This window comes from Coffea arabica, chromosome 4c (assembly GCF_036785885.1).
Source record: "Coffea arabica cultivar ET-39 chromosome 4c, Coffea Arabica ET-39 HiFi, whole genome shotgun sequence".
NCBI lineage: Eukaryota > Viridiplantae > Streptophyta > Magnoliopsida > Gentianales > Rubiaceae > Coffea > Coffea arabica.
The window spans coordinates 50,965,878-50,988,518 of record NC_092316.1 but is presented as its reverse complement, the minus strand read 5'-3'; the positions used below and the strand labels follow the sequence as shown (position 1 = coordinate 50,988,518).

Here is a 22,641-nt window from a genome sequence, read left to right as displayed (position 1 = left end):
GCACCCTAACTTTTACAATTTAGCCCCTATTTTTTTATTAGGAAATTGCGAATGGTATCTTGATAAACTATGCATAAATATTTTATAATTTTCTCAAACTTAAGTAATAATTTGTTATAAACTCTAAAGATATATCTTTCATTACAATAGTTATAAGGCAGACAGGTTTTTTTATCAATGGAATAAGAAATTTATGCCAGATTTATCCTTTGTACTACATGCCAAGTAGTATTAGCAAAGGAATAACAAAGTACTACAAAGTAATTAACAAAATAGCCTTCAGGGAGTGTAGTTTATGGGCAAATGAGCATTATCTATTCAAAGTACCAACTTTTTATGGGCATTTTACTCTCAAACATATAATTTATGATAAATTTATAAATGTTTGTAAGTAAAATTCAAAAAGTGTTACACTGATTTATTACAAAACGAAAACTGGCAGGTTATCTTTTTAACATAAATTAAATTTTTTTAAAAAAAGAAATGGCCCATAAAGTACCAACTCTTTGTGGGTTTCCTCCATTATATGAACAAATATTCTGGTCTTTATGGGCATTTCACTACGAATCATTTAATTTATGTTAAATACATAAATGTTTGTAAGTAAAATTCAAAAAGTGTTGCACTAATATTTTTATGGAAGGGAAACTGGTAGGTTTTGTATTTAACATAAATTAAATATGTGAAAGCAAAAAAAAAAAAAAGAAATTACCCATAAATCTGTGTCTTGCAAATGTATACTAGTAAAATAGTTTCAAACAAAATTAAACATTAAAATAAACTGTAATTTATACACATTAAAATATTTGTAATTTATACACATTTTGCAACTACTACTTTGTGTTTTCTCTGTAATGAATTTTTTAACTATTGAGAACTTAAGTTTTGTCTTGCAAATCTATACTAGTACAATAGTTTTAAACAAAATTAAACATTAAAATAAATGTTTCAAAAAGAACAAAAGTACATTTATCACTTGCGGTAATGTAACAAATTTTTCTCAACCATTATCAATATTTTCACAAAAGTATTAAAAACTAGCAATTGACAATATTAAAAACTAGCAATTTAATTAGTGACGACTTTTCTTGTCATTATAATCTTGAATAAATTAGTGATAACATTATGTCATCACTAAATTTTCTTTGATTTTGACTTAACAATAATGTCTTATTAATAGCATTTGATTATTTTTAATGAAAGTCTGTTATAACCATAGAATTTAACTTTCGTTATTTTCAATTAATGATGTACTTTAGTGCTGCAATTATAAAAAATTGCAGGGCTAAAATATTTACAAATTATAAAAGTATATTTTCACTTATATGTAATTAACAAATTTTGCCACCTATATTGATGAAAATTTGTGTTTTTGTACTAAAAAATAAAGAATAATACTATATCAATAAAATATATGCTTCAAACCAAATTAAAAATAAAAAAAAGCATTGTGTTTTTGTAATCATTATGTGTTCTCTAATGATTTTTAACTGTTATATACTTATGAGCCTCCTTATTAATTTAATTTTCTTGTATATGTAATAACTTCATTAGAATAAAAATAATTGAATAAATAAATAATTCATTAGTGTAAATAAACTTGTAACTACTTAACTTAGAATGATTATCAGTTAATTTGATATGAAAATTTGTGCCCAAGTTTTTTGGATATTGTTTGAGTTATGGGCGAAATCATCTCCACTAGAATTATTTTAGTTGTGAATACCATTACTTCATTTTTTTATTGTGCAAGATAAAGGTTTTTAGCGGAGTTGGTGGTGGAAACGGGTTTGAGAGATTGAGTTTGGGGACGAAGGTGAAGGTTTTAATTAGCTATAGTGGTAGGAGTGGATCCCCTTCTTCATCCACCTCTTCCACCGAGATTAACCCATCTAACTCCACTTCCTTCAACCACCAAAACGGTGGTCCTGCTCCCCACTGCATCGCTGCAGGAGCAAATAACTCCGACTCGATGCACTCCTGGTGGGAGTCCATATCAAAAGCCCGCACTCGAATCCATCTCCTCTCCACTCTTCTCCCCGAAACCTCCTCAGTTCTCTCGTTCCTTGCCGACTCCGACCGCCCTGCCAGCTCCCTCCTCCTCTCTTCCGCCGCCTATTCTTCCATCTCATCTTCCCTCTCCTCCCCTTCATCCGGCTCCGACGACGACTCTCTTTGCCTGTGGCTATACGACACCTTCCTCTCCGCTGACTCCGAACTCCGCCTCGTTGTCCTCTGCTATATCCCTCTCCTCTCCTCCTTCTATCTATCCCGCATCCACTCCTCCTCCACCACATCCGCTATCTCCCCCACCACTAATCTCGCCGGCTTCGAAGCTGTCCTTCTTGTCCTCTACTCATCTGAAGTCACGGCTCATTCGGGTATACCCGTGTTCATTTCAATCCCTGATCTCTCTCAACCTTCTCTTTATCACTCTTCTCGAAATCCCCCTTCGAATAAATCGAACCCCATTAACAATAACCCCTTGTCTCGGCCTCTAGTCGGCGTTCTATCGCCTCCTCTCGAACCCCAGATGGCGGTGAAGTCTACTAAACGAGCTTCCATTGTAGGCATTGCCCTTGATTGTTATTATAAGCAGATCTCGCAAATGCCCAGTTGGTCAAAGCTTGATTTTTGCAAATTTTCGGCAGATTGGGCAAGTCAGGATTGCCCTTGTAAATCTGATTTCGATGATTTTACTACCCAAAAACCTAATAATTTTACTGAAAGTAGCCATGGGCTTTCGGGTGACTCGAGGGGTCACAATGAGATTGAGGATGTTGTGGAAGAAATTCGGCATTTGCGAAGTGAGGGGAGGGATGACGAGTTGAGGTCACAGGGGGTGAGAATTCCGCTGCCATGGGAGTTATTACAGCCGGCATTGAGGATTTTGGGGCACTGCTTGCTAGGGCATTTGATTACAGAGGATGTGAAAGCAGCAACTTCAGTGGCAATAAGGAGCTTGTATGCTGGGCCTCCCACGACCTGAAGCCGCAGGCCATTTTGGCGACTAGCAGTCTGATTTAGCTAGATAACAGGGCACGCGAGGCTGTTGCTGCAACTGCAGCTGCCACTGCTACCTCCAATGCTAATACACCCAGTAAGGCTAAAAAGCCTGAGATCCTTTTGGTTTCTAAGTGATATCAAAAGTGAATGAGATAATTTGCTTTAATTCTTGAATGTGAGTTTGTATGTAGAATTATGTAGGTATAGGTGTAGATTATACGCGAGCAATGAGTAGCTTATTTTGAACTTGGAACTCAGCCTGAAAGTTGTGTATCATTATTACTGTGATATGAATAGGTGTTCCAATTGCTTATATTTGGACTTAAAAAAAATATAAATAAATAAATCGAATGAATATGTAAGTTTTGATGATTATGTAGTGCTCTTGGAATATGTAGTTGTAACGTAATTAGGTACAAGTATAGATTAGTATCAAAATTAAAAGAAGAAAACATATGTTTTATATGCAAACATTTTCTTTTAAGAACTACAGCTACCATTTTATTCATTGTCTTCGAGCTTATAATGCACATTATCATTTCGCAGGGACATCATTGGTTTGTTATTGTCTTGCAGCTCATTATGCTGATGCTATTGGTCCCTGCGATGGAATTCCCAATTATTGTGATGTTTGGGTAAGTATATACTCCTTTCTATCTATGTTAGACTTGTTTCAAATGGTTGGGTCTTGTCAACAAAGTTTCTGTAAAAGTGACAATTTTCACTTTGTTCTAGGAGACATTTGCATATAAACAAGCTACAAGTGGTCTCTGATTTGTGTTTGATTTTCCTGCCAATTAATGAATATGATAGGAGTAATTTTCTTTTCCTTCCTTTTGGAAGTTTTTGCATGGTTTAGTTGAGTTGTTTGTGTGAGAGTAATTGATTCAGCTTCCTTTTTTTTGCATTATTGTTTGCTGACTTATTGGCCAAGAGGGCTCTCAATTAGTTTTAGGACCAAGAATTCCTTCTATAGTTTTCTAGTGCTAGTATTAGCTTCAAGTTAGCTTCTTAATGTCTCCTGCAGTCGACTGATTTTTGTTATTATTTGCAGCAATTGAACCTGTTGGCAGAGGCTTCGGATTCGGATTTGGGTCTAGGATATTACAATCTACCAATCAAGCTACCATTTTCGCTTGTGGTACCCTTATACTCTCTATCTCCTCTTTGCTTCTTTTTTTCTGTTATTTATAGCCAATCCAATTCACTATAAATTTATACTTTCTAAATCATCCTAAAAATTGAAATGTTGCTATACAGCTACTAAATGCACTATGTATATAATGCATATGTAGGTGCACTCCTCTCTTTCAAGCTCGCACTACCAAATCCATCATGAACTGAAGTTTGCCATTGTCATCAATTTAGGCAACTTTATCAAGTTCGAACCACCAACATACCTAATTCAGCTGTTACACTGGCTTGGTGGCAAGAAATAAAAAATTAGGGCTTGAAAATTTGGGTGAAAGCTGGAGTTTAGAGCTTGAAGCTTGGGAAAAATGAGAAGTTAGGGAATGAAGGTATAGTTTGAGGTAATTTCAATATTATGTGTCTGATTTTGCAATGCATGGTATATATTTTTTGTGGGTACGGCTAGTTGCACCTTCTCTGTTTCGTCAGATTTAGTTTTTAGGTTCAATCTTGTTAGTCTCTGATTTAAGCATCAACAAGTTTTGAATCCCTTCTGTTCTGTTCTTATAGATTTGTTGGATTTTCATGAATTGATTCTTTGTTAGTGATTTTTGGCTAGAATGATGTGAATCTTGATTTGGGTTCTAGCAAAATTTGGTCAAATTCGTCAGGTCTCTTTGGAAGTGCTATTTCTTATAGCTAAGAATAATGAACGAGCTGATCCATTTTGGCTTTTCATAAAATCTGAAACCTGAGTTATTTTTAAGAGGTGAACGCTTCAGTCTTGATTTGGTTTTTTGGTAAAAGTAAGAAAGATTGTTGCTTTTCATCCTTTTGTGGAGTTGGATATAAACGGTTGTTTTAAATGAAAACTTGCAGTTTACTTTTTCTCATCCCATGTGTCTGCTACTTCCAAATGTACTTTTATGATTGCTGATCCCAAAAGTTATAATTTTCTTTCATTTTTTTTCTTTTTCGCTGGATCGGTTAAGTAATGGATAAGAAAAGGGTGATGTTCCCCTTGTTTGCCATGGTCATTCTCGTCCAGTTGTGGATTTGCAGCTAATTGTAAAAAGTTACAGTAATCTTTCCAGAAAGAACCTTTTTGGCCATCTCTTTTTATTTGTCTATTTATCAAGTCCTTTGTCTTTAGTTGCACCTACATGACTTGTTCTAATTCTCATAACTACCTTTAAGATTTTTTTAATTTAAACCTTTTGGATCATGATATCACGGTCATTTGTACCAATTCGTACTTGAAACTAGCTACTGTTTCTAGCCATGAAATATACAGCCAGTCTGTTGCTATCATGAGTGTAAGTAACGTTTGAATGACTGTGTAAGCTCCTTTTTGTAATCTCCAGACCCCAAATACTTACTCGCAATCAATTTTCTTGATGTCTGATTACTTTTTTTCACTTGTTGGGGAGGTCTCTTTCTATTACATATTGGGCAGTATATATATCGTAAGCAAGTGTGATTCACTGAGCTACGATATTGAGGTATGGCATTTTGGCCTCTCAACTTGCTATGGGTTTGTGACCAGTAAAATGAAATGATATTTTTTAGGTCAGGTATGATTATGTGACTTGCCAAGACACTTACCAAGGGCTTCCAAGATTTACTTGTGAACATTTATCTTTGTATCTTTTTTATCATGTTCCTAGTGGTATACCAAGAAACATTTATCCTGGTCATTTGACAATAATGATTTTCTCTTTGGCAACCTTCCAGATCAATATACATTTCTCATTATCTGCTGCAAATCTCTTCTCTCTTCTTGCTCCCTCATTGGTTCTTTCATCTTCCAAGGAGATGCCACGTAGAGAGTGTTAAAGGATAAGTCTCGGAAGATTTCTTCATCAGAGAAGGCCTGTACTGGTTGGGAAGATGAATACGATGTTTCATCCAAGCAGGTAAACAAATTCCGACCTTGTTACTATAAATTTGTCTTCAAAACAGCTATCATGCTGGTTATCTGTTTTTGTTTTCTTGTTTGCTTAAAGGATTTGGTGATATTGGTATAAGTGATATGACCAGTACATGAAGTAGAACGTCAGTTATTTGATGACTATCAGAAGTCCTATGATTGTTAGATGGTTGTGTGAGTAAGTAATAGATTGGAGTTGCTTCTGATTATCGAATTTGGGATGGACCATAGCTAGCACTAAGAGTACATCTGTGGATCTGTGCTAGGAACCACACTTAGCAACAATCAGTAAATTTCCAAAATTACCTATTTTTTGAGGAACTCCTTATGTATTTTCACAAGTGGATATTTATGCCGTATTGGCTAATTGAGATTACTTCATTGTGACAACCAAAGAGTTTGTGGACAGAACTCAAGTAAAATCACTTCAACTATGGAGCAATGCAAACTCACCCAATATGATCTAACCTTGTCCACTGACAAAAGTACTTGCTGTTCCAGGCCTCGAAGTCAATTACTTTGATAATCAAAAAGTTAGATGTTCTCATAATGTGATTTGAACAAGTTTTTTAATAAAGAAGATATCCAATATCACAATATAATGCTTGTGAATAATTTAAAATGGCATGTAGATGATATGAAACTCAATTCATTGTCAGTTTCTAGTCCTTATAATCTAAACTTCTTGTTAACTTCTTGTACTTAGATAATACACAACTTTTTAACTGTTTCTTGTACTTAGATAACTTGTGTAAGGTTGTAATAGCATATTTTTTTACTAAAGTCTATACTAATGCATATAATATTTTATTCTCAATGCAGTCCAGTTTGATATTGATCACGAGGAGATTGTTGGATATGATGATAGAGATGGTTGAAGTCCGACATTGGTGGTGCAATCTTTGCTTTAGTTTAGAAAGCTAGTACTCTATTTTTTGGGAAGGATGCATATTGGCCATTAGTGCTTGAATTGATTATGTGGGTTTTGGGACACAACATTTCTGGTTAACTTCTATTTTGATGAATTCACAAATGTTTATGGCCATATATATGAATTTGTAGCTTCATTCTACATGAATTTTGCCTTTAGTCAAATTGAATGTTCTACTATAATTTGTTGAAATTGCTATGACAATGCTATATTCATAATGGTTAATTTCAACTCTTCAAAACAAAGCTCAGTGACAACCTTCGGAGGCTGTCACTAATGAGAAATTATCTAATGACAAAAAAAAGTTGTCACAAAATAGAAAATAAAAACTCTTTGTCACAACAGAGACTGTCACTAAATCTAAGCTACATTTGTGACGACAATTGTTGTCAGTAAAATAGTTATATACAATGGCTTTCGGTGCTTTTTAGTGACGACCTTAAGTAGAGCATTTTTGACAAAAGGTCAATTCGTCAATAAAACACTTCCGGATTGTTGTCACTAATGACAACTATTTAGTGACGACATTTCAGGTCGTCACTAAATAGTTGTCATTAGTGACGACAATCTGGAAGTGTTTTATTGACGACTTGATCTTTTGTAAAAAATGCTCTACTTAAAGTCGTCACTAATGACAACTATTTAGTGACGACATTTTAGGTCGTCACTGTTTACTTTTACCGACGGGGATTTAGTGACGACTTTGTGACGATCAAAAAGTCGTCAATGAAAGGTATTTGTGACGATATTTGTATGTTTTGTGATGACTTTGTGTTGTCACTGATGAACAATTTTCTTGTAGTGTATGGATGTGATGGTGGGAGGTGTCAATCTTACACGAGGCAACATCACCATCCTTAATGTCAATAAATGACCAAAACTAGAAAATATATACCAGAAAAGGATTAACCATAAAATATAAACCATGTGATGCATTTGTCATAAAGTTAGATTCTTCAATTCATGCGCATTAACCAAGCAAGTACTTTAGTACATATAAGTGACATTAAGCTGCAAATCTTGCAATGTCTTCCCGTAGCTCTTGGCTCCCATAGGCTATAGGAAAATATAGAAGGTTGTGTACATTTTAGCAAAAACCAAATCTGAAATGTTCCAAAGTTTTGAAATGTTCTAAATTCTAGGTAGTCAGGCTGCCACATCTCATTCTTTTATGGTTAAAAGTTGTGTCAGTTAACATGTGGTATTAACCCCAATCATTGAGATGCTCATCTAGCCTCTGATTGCATATATATATATATATATATATATACTGTTCTATTGAGTTTATATATATTGTTGTAAGATGTTATAATTTCTAATTGCTTATTGTGATAAAAAAAAATTACAAAATCTGTTTTAGTTATTCGTGATATTTAGGTAACTATACACATAAATTATTGTTCGCATGTAATATTTTTTTTTATAATTTGTGTTGGTTCTTTTTAATTAGGTCTTTAATTAGAGAATTCAAGGCACAACTAAGGAAAATAGAGAAACTTTATATATATATATATATATAGAATCACACTTATTTATACATCACAATTTCCATATATTGACACCTTTTTTTTTTCCAACCAATGTGGCTACTTTTTTTTATTAAAAGCAAGAAAACCAAAGAACACAGACTTTAGTGAGAAACAGCTCGAGAACGAATAGCAGGAGTTTGCGACCTATCTAACCCTAAGGCCCCCCTTGCCAATCTTGGCAACTCAGACTGTGACGTATACAAAATAATCCCCTCAGACAGTGCCCCCACCTTGGCTAAGGCATCCGCCACTTGATTCATTTCCTGATAACAATGCCCCACCGTCCACTCCACACCCTGCATTGCCAGTAACGCATCCAGATCTGACCGCACTAACCACGGACACCTCCATCGTCTTACAAGTAGGTTGACTAACACAAGAGAGTCCACCTCCACCCGAATCCGCGAGAATCCCCGAAGACAGCATTGCTGAATCCCAAACACCAAAGCCTTTATCTCCGCTTGAAGACAAGTCAGCTCCCCAAACGGAACAGAAAATCCAAACAACAAAGCACCAGAAGAGTCCCTAAGCACACCACCCCCGCCACTAACGCCCGGGTTGCCAAGCGAACACCCATCGGTATTTAACTTGAAGACCCCCTGGGCTGGAAATTCCCAACAAACAACTCTATGGGAATATCGAGGCCTCCACCCAAATATGTTGGAGTAGACCGCCGGCCAGGAGCCAACCCCAGTAAACTCACTTGCAAACTTTCTGGAAAATAGCCCTACGACATCTGCCAAGATACGATCACAAATGGTCTGTCACCGCAGGAGCTGCCCATAAAAAATTGCCAGATTCCGTGCCAACCAAATATACCAGCAAATAATGGAAGGCAAAACCGAGTGTAATGCCTCCATACGAGAGTGCCGAACCGGTAGGCACCACCAAGCCGCCAAACGCAACTGCACCCCTAATCCTCTATACCTCACTCCAGCGCCATTTCCAAAAAAGGTCCACAAAAATTGAGCTAGCTCACCTTCCGCAAAGACGTGCTCCAACGATTCAGATTGCGAGGCCAAACAGCAAAAACACTTGGATGGACCATACACTTGCAATCTTCCTAGTGACGACGCCATCGGTTACCGATCCAGCAGGAGCCTTACCATGAAGAAAGATATCTTGATTGGGATTACAGAGTGCCAAACCCTATCAAACATGAAAGACGAGGGGGTCTGGCTACCAACCAGCGTGTACGTGGAAGCAATGGAGAAATCCCCTGACTCCGTCAAGGCCCACACCACACGATCGTCCGCGGACCCCACTGGGGCAACTTTAGTAACTATCTCTGAGACAATGTCATCAGGAACCCAAAGCCGCAGCAACTGTTGATTCCACCTTCCATTCAATACGAAATCCCTAACTAAGTGATCAGAAACACTTTGTAACCGTTGACACAGAGGGCCAGAACCCATCCAATTGTCAAACCAGAAATTACACTGTCCCGACCGCAACTCCCACCAAAGGTTTTGCTCCGCCACCTCGCGGATTTGAAGCAAGCGCCTCTACATATATGAACTGCCTTGACCCGCCCCTACCATGCATGGATGACTCTGACGACAATACTTGGATCTCATAAATGTCGCCCATAGACACTCACCCGTACGAAACCGCCACCACAATTTGAGCGAGAATGCTGTATAAACATCCAGTAACGACCGAACACCAACCCCCCTTGTGACGAGTCGGCACAGAGGTCTGCCCACTTGATCCAATGATGTCGGAGGCCACCTTCACGCTCCCCCCAGAGAAAATTTGCCATAGCCCGTTCAACCAAGGCTAGGACTCCCTTTGGAGGACATGAAGCTGCCAATAAATGAATTGGAATTGCTGACAGTACGTGTTTGATGAGTACAATCCGACCCCCATTGGATAGAAATCTGGAACTCCATGATGAAACTTTAGAAATGACTGACTGTACTAGCTCCATGAAGTATAGGCACTTCCGGCGCCCCACAAAAAGCGGACATCCCTAGTAACGCACAGGAAACGACTTAAGACCAAACCCAGTTACCCGTCGAAACCTTGCCACACATTGCCTATGCAGTTTAGCATGCACCATGAACCCACACTTCTGAACATTAATCTCCTGTCCCGAAACTGCTTCATAATTCTCAATTGTCTGCATAACACATCTCAGCGAAGAGGATGAAGCACCCGAAAAAACCAGGACGTCATCTGCGTAACTGAGATGAGTGATCTTAGGACTGCCCCGCGGAACAGAAAAGCACTTGAAACCCTGATGCTCCACTAACTTGTTTAAAGAACGGGACAACACCTCCGCGCCAATAATAAACAAACCTGGAGATAATGGGTCCCCTTGACGAAGCCCTCGCGTAGACTTAAAGAAACCCACACTGGCCCCGTTTATTAGAACCGAAAACCACACATTCGAGACCAATCTCCAAATCCTATCAATCCATTGCTCCCTAAACCCAAATCTTCTCAAGACCATTGTCAAAAAGACCCATGAAACACGATCATAAGCCTTTGCCATATCTAACTTCAGAGCAACATCGGCATTTCTAGAGGTCCTCCCCATATTAGAAAGCAACTCTTGTGCAAGCAAGAAATTATCCGATATAAGCCTCCCCCGAACAAATCCACTCTGCTGTGGGAATATGATCTTTGGAAGGACTTGGGTCAAGCGATCGGCCAAAACTCGCGAAATTAACTTGTTAACAAAGTTACACAAACTAACCGGCCGGAATTGCGAAAAATCCTGTGGGTGCCCCACCTTAGGAATGAGCGCAATGGAAGTCGCTGTAACAGCACGAGGCAACTCAGCACCGCAGAAAAAACTACAAACTGCGTTAACCACATCCGCACCAACAACTGACCATGCTACCGTAAAGAATTTACCCATTTAACCATCCGGCCCCGGTGCACTCTCCCCATCCATTGCGAACACCGCACTCCGAATCTCCATCTCAGAGGGAAACTGCTCCAGGAAATCATTCTCCTCATCAGTCAAAAGTGTTGGAATATGCTGAAGCAATTCAGAGGAAGATGGTGGACGCTGAGCCGTAAACAACCCCTCGAAATACCGAACCGCCTCTGCTCCAATCCCCTCGTCCGATTCCACCCATTCCCCTTGGCCATTTCTAATCGTGTGAATGATCGAATGTACCCTTCTATTTTTGACGACAGAATGAAAAAACCTTGTATTTCGGTCTCCCTCTTGAAACTACCTAACCCAAGCCTTCTGCTTCCAAAACAACTCCTCCACTCTCAAGGCCGCCCGCAACTGACCTTTGGCAAGATGTAGATGCACCCTAGCAGCATCTGAATCATCACTTTCTACACGGACCTCTGCCAGCCGTACTTCCTCTTCCTTATTCCTAACTGTCTGAAAGATATTCCCAAAAACTCTCCTACTCCAATCCCGTATAGTGCCCCTCAGCCGTTTTAATTTGCAACAAAGAACTTGCAAAGGGGAACCAGCGCACGGCTGCTCCCAAGAAGCCTGAACCATAGACAAGAAATCCTCATGCCTCGTCCAGACATTAAGGAACCTAAACGACCGCGGCTTAGTGTCCAGCCTGGTTAACAGTGAAAGAAGGAGCGGAGCATGGTCTGACGACTCCTGGGCTAAGTGCGACACCGCCAATGACATCCCTGTGTCAAAAAAACCCTCATTCACTAAAATCCGATCCAATCTTTTCCAAATTCTTGCCCTGCCATGTCTATTGTTACACCAGGTAAACCGAGCCCCTGAGAAACCGACATCCGTGAGATTCGCCTCATTGATAAACTGTCTAAACTCCATAGCTTCACCAAGAGTAAAAGCCCGACCCCCTTTCTTCTCCTCAGCATCTAAAATTACATTGAAATCCCCACCCACAAGCCATGCAGCGGAACCCGGGTTATCCCGCATTAAACCCTCCCATAGCTCACACCTCTCCACAGGAGTACACCGCGCATGCACAAAGGAGACAACAAGGTGGGAGCCCGGCACATGATCGTGAGAAAGGCGCACTGACACATGCTGGGGACTCTCTCCAACCACCAAGCCTGAAAAAGGCTCTTGGAAGAACACCCAGATCGAGCCCACCAAGTTATGCACCACTCCATGAAACCCTAATTTATGTCTATACCGTTCGGCTTTATCAACCTCCAACCAAGGTTCACAAAAAGCCAAAAATTGTAAATTGTGCAGTTGAATCAATTTTTTAATCCTTCTCAATTTCAGGGCTTTAGAAATGCCCCGAACATTCCAAAATAAACCCTTAATCATGGGACAAAGCAGGAAGAGAATTCTGCGAATTTATCAATTTAGAACGTAATTGCCTATCAGAAGGGAAATGTGCACGAATACCTTTTTGTTTGTTTCTCAAAGCCGCCACCGAACTGTCAAGAACTCCAATAGAGAAACTTTTATTGTTATAAGTGATTCTCAAATATCAATTCTTCTAGCCATCTATTTTGCTTGAATTTTAATATTATTCACTTCTTATTTTGTCAACAATCACATACTTTTTCAAAACTAGTGCTTTTGTCACACCTTAAGTGTGTGTTCATTTTACAAATTGTATGATTTTTTCCCTAACATATTAAGTTATTACATTTCATGGTACACATGTATGTGTTTATTTGGAAAATCTGTAAGTACTATTTCTTTATAGCAATTTATTGTATTTGAAATTATGGTGGAAAAAAAGAGAGAATGTGAATAGTTTGACTTTGGAAGAAGTTATTGTATTGAAACTATGGTGGAAAACAAAAGAGGAAATGTGAATAGTTTGATAACTAACTTTAAAGGTTACTTTTGGTATAACACAAAGTGACACAAAATATTTACACCAACCCTCTCCTCTCCTTTCATATATAGAAATTAGACGATGCAAATAACAATTTAAACATTAGTTTGTGTCGATAACTATTAAAATTATGGTGTCAATGGTGCTATCACAAAAATTTTAATGTCTTAAGAGTGCTTTGCACAACCTAAATTATGCCTAGGGATCATTTCCTTGCAAATGTATTATAGTTGCATGTCAAAAAAAAAAAAAATTGTAACATCAGTCAATGTACAAGAATGTACCCCTTGGATCTATAACTTATCAAAGATTGAGAGACTCGGATCTATGTGAGAAATTATCCTTGGATTCTGCTTCAATAGAGTTAATTTATGACTAACTCGTCTCACTGATCTTCAATGGTTATCTATCTTTTCCTCCACTGCTTTTGTCCTCACGCAATTGAAGCAAATTTTGTTCTTCTTGCCACGATGTCTATTCTCACATGGCCACTTTTTTCATGTAAAGCAAAATTTGCTCTTCTTTCCTAATTGACATCTATCCATGCATTCTCACTTTTTTCTTGGATTTACTTATTATTTTGTAATTGAAATAACACATTTTTCTCTTGCATGTCCTACACGTGTTTTAAAATCGATTTTGATTCTACATGTGAACATGTCACAGTGCGTGTGTGAGAGAAAATAATTAATCCAAAATTCCACCAAAAAAAAAAAAATCTCCACCCCCACCAACCACCTCAAAAGAAAACAAAATAACATTTATCACAGCAAATACTTAGATAAGCATGGATAAATATCATTGAATTTGTGAAAGTTCATCCGTGCATCTATGATCATCACAGATTTGTGTGTCTAAGAATTTAAGTGATGGATTTGTTGGTAGTAGTATCATAGTACATGCACGAGATTTTTGCTCACGTGATGTTGTGTGTATTTCTAAAGGAAAATTAAAAACGTTGTGTTACTTTTTAACCTAATGAAAACCACTAGAAAGTAAATACTACGAAATTCAAACATTAAGAAAAATTTATCCATAAATATTCAAGTGAAAAGAAAGAAAGGTAGATGAAAATTGAATCTACGAAGAATATGCCTAACATGATATTTGTGTATTTTTAGAGTTCAACAATTCTACTTAGAAATCCCTCATTAGATGTTTCACCCCTAAAATGTTCTATCAATAAACAAAATTATTTAGATGTCCATGTTCGTATAGTAGTATTACTCGAATTTCTATACACAAACCATTTTTACGAGTTCTAAGCTTGTAATCAGTGTTATCAAGAACATTATTTCAATTTAATTAACTAGTAAAGAAAATAATTATTATGAAAATACAAAAAAAATATTATATCCACTTATAATAAAAGTGGTCCATTTGATACAATTTAGTTTTCGCTTTTTACTTTAAACATTATATTAAGATAGAATCATGATAGTGATTTGTTGATTTTCTGCCATATGTGCATAAAAGGAAATAAAAAACAAATAATTCATGTCAGAATGTTCTTTAACAAATTTATTGCTATTGAGGTTAAGTAAGATTTTTTTTTCAACAATTTGAATTCTATTACTTAATCTTTACGCTGAGTCCGTTTTTATGTATAACTTGAATCTTTGAAGGTAAATTCCCAAATAGGGAAACTTTTGTATACACTTTAACAAAAAAAAAAAAAAGAATTGTGACCATACATGCAAATTTACTAATCTCTAAAAGTCATCATCAAAAGCAAAATTGCAAACTAAATTAGGAAATACAAATTGGTGATAGAATAAACAAATGATGAAAACTATATATCATGGTGAAATTCAACCAAATGGAGTGGCTTGTAGGTTAGAGGAATTCTCTTTACACAAGTAGTTTTTACGAGTTGTAAGAAAATAATCTTTGATATATATTACGGTTATTATCTTCTTTAACAATTAAACCAAAAAATTGTTATGAGATCTGAAAAAAAAAAATTATTAGATGCTCGTATAAATGTAGACCATTAGATATTTTGTTTGATATTGGTGTTTTACATTTTCTGGTTGGACTCTTGATTGTCAATTACTATTTTCAAGTCATTCACTCACAAACAAATAAAAGATAAACCAAGACAAATATTATATATGCTATTGTAATAGTTATAAATCAAATAGATTTTAGGCATGGTTTTGTTTTTGGCACTGGGTACTAGAAAACCCTAATTTAAAAGGCAATACAATTCATATTCTGCAACATTAATTTTTGTAAATGAATTACAAGATTGAGAACTGTTGTATAGAATTAAAACCATGAGAGCCTTTGTTATTGCATCATCGCACTACCAAACCTGAAATGTAATTCTCATCAAGAGGAAATTGAAAACTAAATTAGGAAATTTAAATAAATAAATTAGTTAAATGGAAAATCTGAAAAAATAGTTTGTCATTATCATGCAAGAGAAATGCTACAAACATAGAGGTACATAAATTACTAAAATTCTTTTTTCACAAATAGTTTTATGAGCTTAGAGCACATAATAATTGATATTCATGATGATGATGATGATTATTATTATTATTATTATTTCTTTTCAATTAACTCATGAAACAATTATTTATTACATGAAGAATATACAATAGAATTTTAGATTCTCTTATAAAAGTAATTTGTCAGATAAAGTTCGATTTTGGTGTTTTACTTTATTTAATGATGGAATAACTATCATCAATTATTGATTTTTTTGGTCAATTATTTGTGTGCAAGAAACAAATACGACAAATCGCTCTACATGTCATTTTTAACAGTTATATACAAATAGAGCTCGAGCATGAATTTTTTTTTATGCTTTGTATTCCATGACCTAATTTGTAAAGTAATTCAATTCGTATTTATTAACTTAGAATCTTTGCAAATGACAAATATTATATAAGCTATTTTAGCCATATATTTTTTATAGAACTCGTGCATAGATATCTAATCAACACTTTGTATTCCATAACCTAATTATATAAAATAATCGAGTTCATATTGTGTAACCTAAACCATTTTAAACGAATATAGCACATAGGGAAATTTTTGTAAATAATTAAAACCATAAGACCATACATGCCAAATACATTATAATCCTTCAAAAGCCTTAATCATAATTCTCATACAGGAAAATAGATTCCTAAATTAGGAAACGTGTATATTTTGGTACCAACGTAATCGGATTGGAAAGAGACCATATTAGGATCACTCTAATGAACATCAAATCCACTCAAAAAGAAAAAACAAAAGGGAAAAGTGGAAATTATAGTGTGTTGCTAGGGTGTAGAAGAAATGTTATGAAACGAAGAGCCGTACAGAGAATGGAACTCTTTTGGATTTTGGTAAGGAAGAACAGTCCAAATAGTGACAACCATTTCAAAAAAAAAAAAATGCTTACACGTGCAAATGACGGCCATTAAATTATCTTCCATTAAATCTTAACCGCTTGCTATCACAGCCTTCTCATTTCCCAAGTTGCTATCGTCTCCCTCTTCCCGTTGGTTCACTACTACAAATACTGCTACTTCTAGCCAATATTCAACTCATCCAATAAAAAATCCAACTCTTCTTCCTCCTTCTCACTCCTCAGTTCTCATCACAGTTAAGAGAGAATTTTTTTTTTTGTTGTAGTTTAGATTTGAGACGGCTCCAAATGCAAATAAAAGCAGTTTCCAAAATGGCCCTGATGAAATAATTTAGCTACCGATTCATTTTTCTTTCTCTGTTTTTTAGCAAAAATTTGTTCTTTTTGGTAGTTACAATGAAAGACTATGCTCGGATTACTCTGTAAGTTTTTTGGTTTGATTTTTTAGGTTTTTCTTGTTATGAGATAATTCCTAATGAGTTCTTTTCCCTTTTTCACTTTAGGTTTTATTTTGAAGGGATTGCATGCAAAGATTCTGACCATTGAGGGCAATTCATGTATAATAATCAATCTTTTATTTCAAATTTATGTCAATGTTAATTTTTTTTATTTTCCTATTGCATGTATCACTATTTTTTTTTATTTTTTTGATTGGTAGGATTTTTCAAGGGTGTTCTCTTGACTGCTAGTTATCACTATTAGATTTGTGATTGTTTTTTCATTTCTGAGTATTTGCCTGCTATCCCCTTAATTGGGTGTTGCTGTAATTGCTTCTAGGATAGGCATTCGGTGGTCTGATTTTAGTATGAATTTCTCTTGTAGGGGCATGTTGAATTGAATTGGCTTTTACCATACATGCATGCAGGTTTTAATTTGGTTTCGGATTTAATATTGAATCCTTATCCTTGTTTTGATTTAAATTTTGTTTAAATATTGGGAGTTCAACCCTTTTCCAGATTGAGTTTGAAGGGATGGATTTCTCACTTTTGTGAGTTTATGGTGATTGGTCTATATTAGTAATGTAGAAGATTCATTTTGTTGTTTTCCAAATTTTGATTAGTTTTATGGAATTTAAATGAAAATATTTTCCCCTAGAAGTACAAAATCATTTTCCAATTTAGGAATTTATTCTTATTCATCAGTGGCTCTTTTCAATGTATAAGATCCTTTCTGTTGATTTTGACATTTGGAATTTATTTCATGGAATTTAAATCTTTCTTTCCTTTCTTTTTTGGAAATACAAAAACATTTTCCAATTCAAGGAATATATTCTTATTCATAACTAGATCTTTTCAGCTGGCATTCACTGTTGTCCACAGTTGATTCTAGAGTTTGTTGTTTCATCTACTCAACTTTAAATAACCATGTTTCTACCCATTCAATTCCAATTTTTTTTTTGTTTTGATGATTTGGAAAAGTGTTTGGTATTGACGATGGCAAAGAGATCTAGATTGGCACTTGAAGCTAAACATGCTAGTATTGTCAGCACTTGTTTGTGCTTGTATCAAGATGTGTGTTCATGCCCTTGTTGTTTAGTATACACTCAACTGTTTCCTTGCAAATGTAGAACTGCGCCAACAATCAATGTCTTCAAAATTGAGTTTTGGGTTTTAACTGACTGTTTGGGAAACTTTTTCCTCGAATCATGCATTTCATGATGTGTTGCACGATTTTCTCACCGAGGCTCTCGTTCGCCTTTTAAATGTAATACCTAACCAATTACATCCACTTTGTTACTCCCTATTTTAGATGTCTTATGGTTATGGAATTTGCTCTTCTTAGCATATCAAAGAGAGATATAGATTGTAATTATCCCAATCTTCAAGAAAGATCATATATTTAAGGCTAAACTGTTTAGGTATTTTTTTGCTTCTTTATTTTCCAGATTGTAGCATTAACTAATATCGCTTGGACTGATGTCTTCAGGGTTAACTTTGTTGGACAAGTTTAGTTCTCAGATTTCTCACTCTTTCAGCCATCATATTGGAAGGGCCATCATTTCTTGTCTCTCGGGACTTGCAAGCGCCTGTGAAGAAGAGAGCAAGTGGGTTTTTAATACTTATTCTTCTATCGAGAACTCAAAGCGAAAGGGTCCAAGGGCGAGAACTCAAAGCTAAAGCATCCTGAGGAAGAGACTTAAGTGATGAAATCATCCAAGCGACTGGCATTCCAAGGGCAAGGCTCAAAGCAAAAGTGCCCCAAGGGAGGGAACTCAAAGCGAAAGCACCTCGAGGAAGAGACTGGAGTGATGAAACCATCCAAGCCACTGGCATTCCAAGGGCAAGCTATGGATCAAGAAGATGACCAAGGCCACTATGGGTATTATACTGATACAAGTTCACTCATCCTCAAACTTGGCCAAGATCTCTCAATTAATTGCTTACTTCGCTGCTCGAGGGCAGATTATGGCACTATCGCTTCACTCAATCAGAGTTTCAGGTCTCTAATCCAAAGTGGGGATCTTTATAAGTTGAGGAGGCAGCTGGGTATTGTAGAACATTGGGTCTATGTTTCTTATAGCCTTCTTGAATGGGAAGCTTTTGATCCTTTGCGCCATAGATGGATGTCTTTGCCTAAAATGATTTCAAACGAGTGTTTCCTTTTTTCTGACAAGGAGTCACTGGCTGTTGGCACTGAACTTCTTGTCTTTGGAAAGGAAATAGAGTCTCAAGTGATCTACAAATATACCATATTAACCAATACATGGTCGTCTGGCGTAAGGACAAACATCCCAAGATGGTTATTTGGCTCTGCTAGTCTTGGAGAGATTGCGATCGTGGCTGGTGGTTGCGACTCAAAAGGCAATTTACTAAGCTCTGCTGAACTTTATAACTCAATGACAGAAAGTTGGTTGACTCTTCCCAGAATGCATAAACCTAGAAAACTATGTTCTGGGGTATTCATAGATGGCAAGTTTTATGTCATCGGTGGTGTCGGAATAGGCAACCCAAGTGCAAGCGTTGGAGCCAGCTTAAAGGTGCTTACCTGTGGAGAGGTATATGATTTGAGGACAGGAACCTGGTTTGAAATTCCTGATATGTACCCTCAATGTGCTAGAGTGGGTACTAATGATTCTCCTGCAACAGCAAGAGCACCTCCTCTACTCGCAGTGGTGAAGAATGAGTTATATGCAGCTTATTGCGATGAAAAGGAAGTCTGGAAGTATGACAAGCAGAGAAATGTGTGGATTACCATAGGTAGATTGCCTGAACAAGCAACCTCCATGAATGGCTGGGGGGTTGGCATTCAGGGCCTGTGGTAATCAATTGATGGTTATCGGTGGACCAAGGGCATTGAATGGAGGGTACATAGAGATCAATGCTTGGGAGCCAGATGAAGGTCCCCTAGAGTGGACATTGCTGGGAACAAAGCATTCAGGTAGTTTTGTTTATAATTGCGCTGTGATGGGTTGCTGAGGTGTCCTGATTTGGCAACAACTCATAGTTTACATGTTTACTTTCATCTATTTTGTTAATTTGATATTCAGAAAAAATTTTTGGCTAGTCAAGAGCTTGAAAGAAATTCAAGCGGCATAGACAAATAATGTAGAGCACCAGGTGCATCTTTTAGCCGTGAAATATTGTAAAACTTCAATAAATAGAATGGAATATGCTATGTAAACAGACAATTCTGATTTCCTTTAATATCTTAATTTGATGTAGAAAAGTTGTAATTGCCTGGTTACTTTTGTTCGATGTATTTTCTTGCTTGTACATTGTCATCCTTCAAATATGGTAAAACTGGTGATAAACATATGCTTTCTCTTTCTGATTAAAGGACCAACAAGTTTCACAGTTCCACTGATTGGCAATTGCCAAGTTCACATTTTGTGGTTTAATCAGCTGGTATATATGTGCAATCAGAGGCCAGATGAACATCTCAATGATTGGGGCTAATACCATGTGTTAATTATATATATATATATATATATATATATATATATATATAAACTGTTCTATTGAGTTTATATATATTATTGTAAGATGTTATAATTTCTAATTGCTTATTGTGATAAAAATTACAAAGTCCACTTTAGTTAATCATGATATTTAGGTTACTATACACAAATTATTGTGTGCGTGTAAACGTTTTCTTTTAATTTGTGTAGGAAAATAAAAAATCTTTTATTGTTATAGATGATTCTCAAATATCAATTCTCCTAACCGTGTATTTCTTGTATGCTTGAATATTTAAATTATTCACTTCTTATTTTGTCAGCAATCACATACTTTTTAAAAACTAGTGCTTTTGGCACACCTTAAGTATGTGTTTATTTTTTAAAAATATATGATTATTCTTTCCTTCATATTAAGTTATTACATTTCATGGTACAGGTGTATTTGTTTATTTGTAAAATCTGTAATTACAATTTTTTAGAGCAATTTATTGTATTTGAGATTATGGTGGAGAAAAAGAGAGAATTTGAATAGTTTAACATTGGAAGAAGTTATTGTATTGAAAGTATGGTGGAAAAAAAGAGGAAATGTGAATAGTTTGAAAACTAACTTTAAAGGGTGCTTTTGGTATAACATAAAGTAACACAAAATGTTAACACGAACCCTTTCCTTTCCTTTTATATATAATATAGATATAGATATTAGACGATGCAAATAACAATTTAAACATTAGTATGTGTCGATAACTACTAAAATTATGGTGTCAACGGCGCTATCCCAAAAATTTTTTTTTTTTGAAAAACTTATCTTTATTGAATCATAAGAAAGTCACACATAGTAAGAAGCAACATAGAGGCACGGCTATTGAGCCCTCTTACGGAAGTTAGGGAACCCTAATCTATCCAGTCAGATATCCCCGCGGACCAGCAGGGGAAGCGCTGCAAAGGAATCAAATGCAGAGGCGGTGCCTAGCGCTGCACCCATCTTAGTCAGCCTGTCCGACGGTTTGTTCGCCTCTTTATAACAATGCTTAACGGAGCGAAACAGACCCCGATGTTGCATGAGATCGTCCAATTCCACCTGCAAATGCCAGGGGCACCCATGGTCCCCAAATATAATGCGAACCAGGGATAGTGAGTCCACCTCTAGATGCAACTCCAAATATCCCCGAGCAATGCATTGATTAACCCCATAAACCAAAGCCTTCAATTCGGCATGGAGGCTCTTAGTGGCGCCAAAGAAACATGAGAATCCAAGCAGAAAACCCCCTTGAGAATCCGGCACCACGCCTCTTCCTCCACTCCGCCCTGGATTCCCAAGCGAATAGCCGTCAGTATTCAACTTATAGCCCGCTCCCGGGGACGCCCATCTGACAGGCCGAACAGTCAACATCCTCTGCCGAGCTTGCAAGGTCGAATACAAGCTCTCCCAAGATCCGTGTGGCCATGCTTGCGATGGGAATTGGATCTGCAATAATTCCCTAAGACGATATAAGGTTTAGGCCACCACCACCCCTTACTATCCTCCCCCCGTGCACCACCGCCCTAGTTCTCGCCCGCCAAAGTTCGCAATAGATGATAGAAGGAATGATCTGATACACAAAAGCCAAGTACCTCTGCGGCATTGGGCGTAACCACCACGAGATTGCCATATGCCAGGCCGTGTAGCAATGCGACGTCATCCCCTCCTGAACCGCAAATGCCCCCCACACCTGTCAGACAGTTTCACCAGTGCAAAAGAGGTGGTCCAAACTCTCCTCCTCGGGATCAGAGCAACAACAACACCGAGAAGAACCATGGACACCGAAGTGACGCAGCTACTCCAGGAGAGGCAGTCTACTCCATAGCAAGCGGAGCATGAAAAATGAAATTGTGACTGGCAGTGATCTGTGCCAGATACTAGCAAAGCCAAGAGATCCTTAAGAGCGGGTTCGGATAAGCGCCAAAGCCAAGGCCACCGAGAACTCCCCATTGGATGTCTACATCCATACCATCCTGTCCTCCTCCTGGCTTGACGGAGGCTTGCAAGCCAACACAAGTTGCACCAATTCCGGTGACAGTACCTGCGAAAGAGCTCGGATGTCCCATTCCCCTC

At 37.0% G+C, this 22,641-nt stretch overlaps 2 protein-coding genes and 1 pseudogene across 8 annotated transcripts; 2 read left to right on the top strand and 1 right to left on the bottom strand.

The window, feature by feature from the left end:
- The first annotated feature begins 1,687 nt into the window (after positions 1 to 1,687).
- Positions 1,688 to 7,139, top strand: LOC113739332 (uncharacterized). Of its 7 annotated transcripts, none has more exons than XM_072046333.1 (6): positions 1,688 to 3,100; positions 3,583 to 3,641; positions 4,061 to 4,147; positions 4,375 to 4,538; positions 5,872 to 6,053; positions 6,890 to 7,139. In XM_072046333.1, exon 1 carries the CDS (start codon positions 1,973 to 1,975, stop codon positions 2,987 to 2,989), a length of 1,017 nt encoding a protein of 338 aa, XP_071902434.1. In that variant the 5' UTR covers positions 1,688 to 1,972; the 3' UTR covers positions 2,990 to 3,100; positions 3,583 to 3,641; positions 4,061 to 4,147; positions 4,375 to 4,538; positions 5,872 to 6,053; positions 6,890 to 7,139. The 7 variants fall into 7 exon arrangements, with proteins under 7 accessions (XP_071902434.1, XP_071902433.1, XP_027122351.2 ...); XM_072046332.1 differs by having other exon boundaries at positions 4,302 to 4,526; positions 5,950 to 6,053; XM_027266550.2 differs by having other exon boundaries at positions 4,302 to 4,526.
- A 4,254-nt stretch (positions 7,140 to 11,393) lies between these two features.
- Positions 11,394 to 12,404, bottom strand: LOC140004861 (uncharacterized). The gene is made up of 2 exons (XM_072045016.1): positions 11,719 to 12,404; positions 11,394 to 11,631 (listed from the first exon to the last, which is right to left on the bottom strand). The coding sequence occupies exons 1-2, from the start codon at positions 12,402 to 12,404 to the stop codon at positions 11,394 to 11,396; spliced, it is 924 nt and encodes a 307-aa protein (XP_071901117.1).
- Positions 12,405 to 16,696: 4,292 nt separating this feature from the next.
- LOC113738533 (F-box/kelch-repeat protein SKIP11-like) lies at positions 16,697 to 20,324 on the top strand (annotated as a pseudogene).
- Positions 20,325 to 22,641: the final 2,317 nt, after the last annotated feature.

Bases quoted from the DNA above. Each gene is read 5' to 3' on its own strand.
- LOC113739332 (XM_072046334.1), top strand. From the start codon at position 1,973: ATGCACTCCTGGTGGGAGTCCATATCAAAAGCCCGCACTCGAATCCAT.
- LOC140004861 (XM_072045016.1), bottom strand. From the start codon at position 12,404: ATGCGGGATAACCCGGGTTCCGCTGCATGGCTTGTGGGTGGGGATTTC. The intron at 11,632-11,718 runs GTAGTTTCAAGA...TCACACGATTAG, and splicing joins AAGCAGAAGGCTTGGGTTAG to AAATGGCCAAGGGGAATGGG.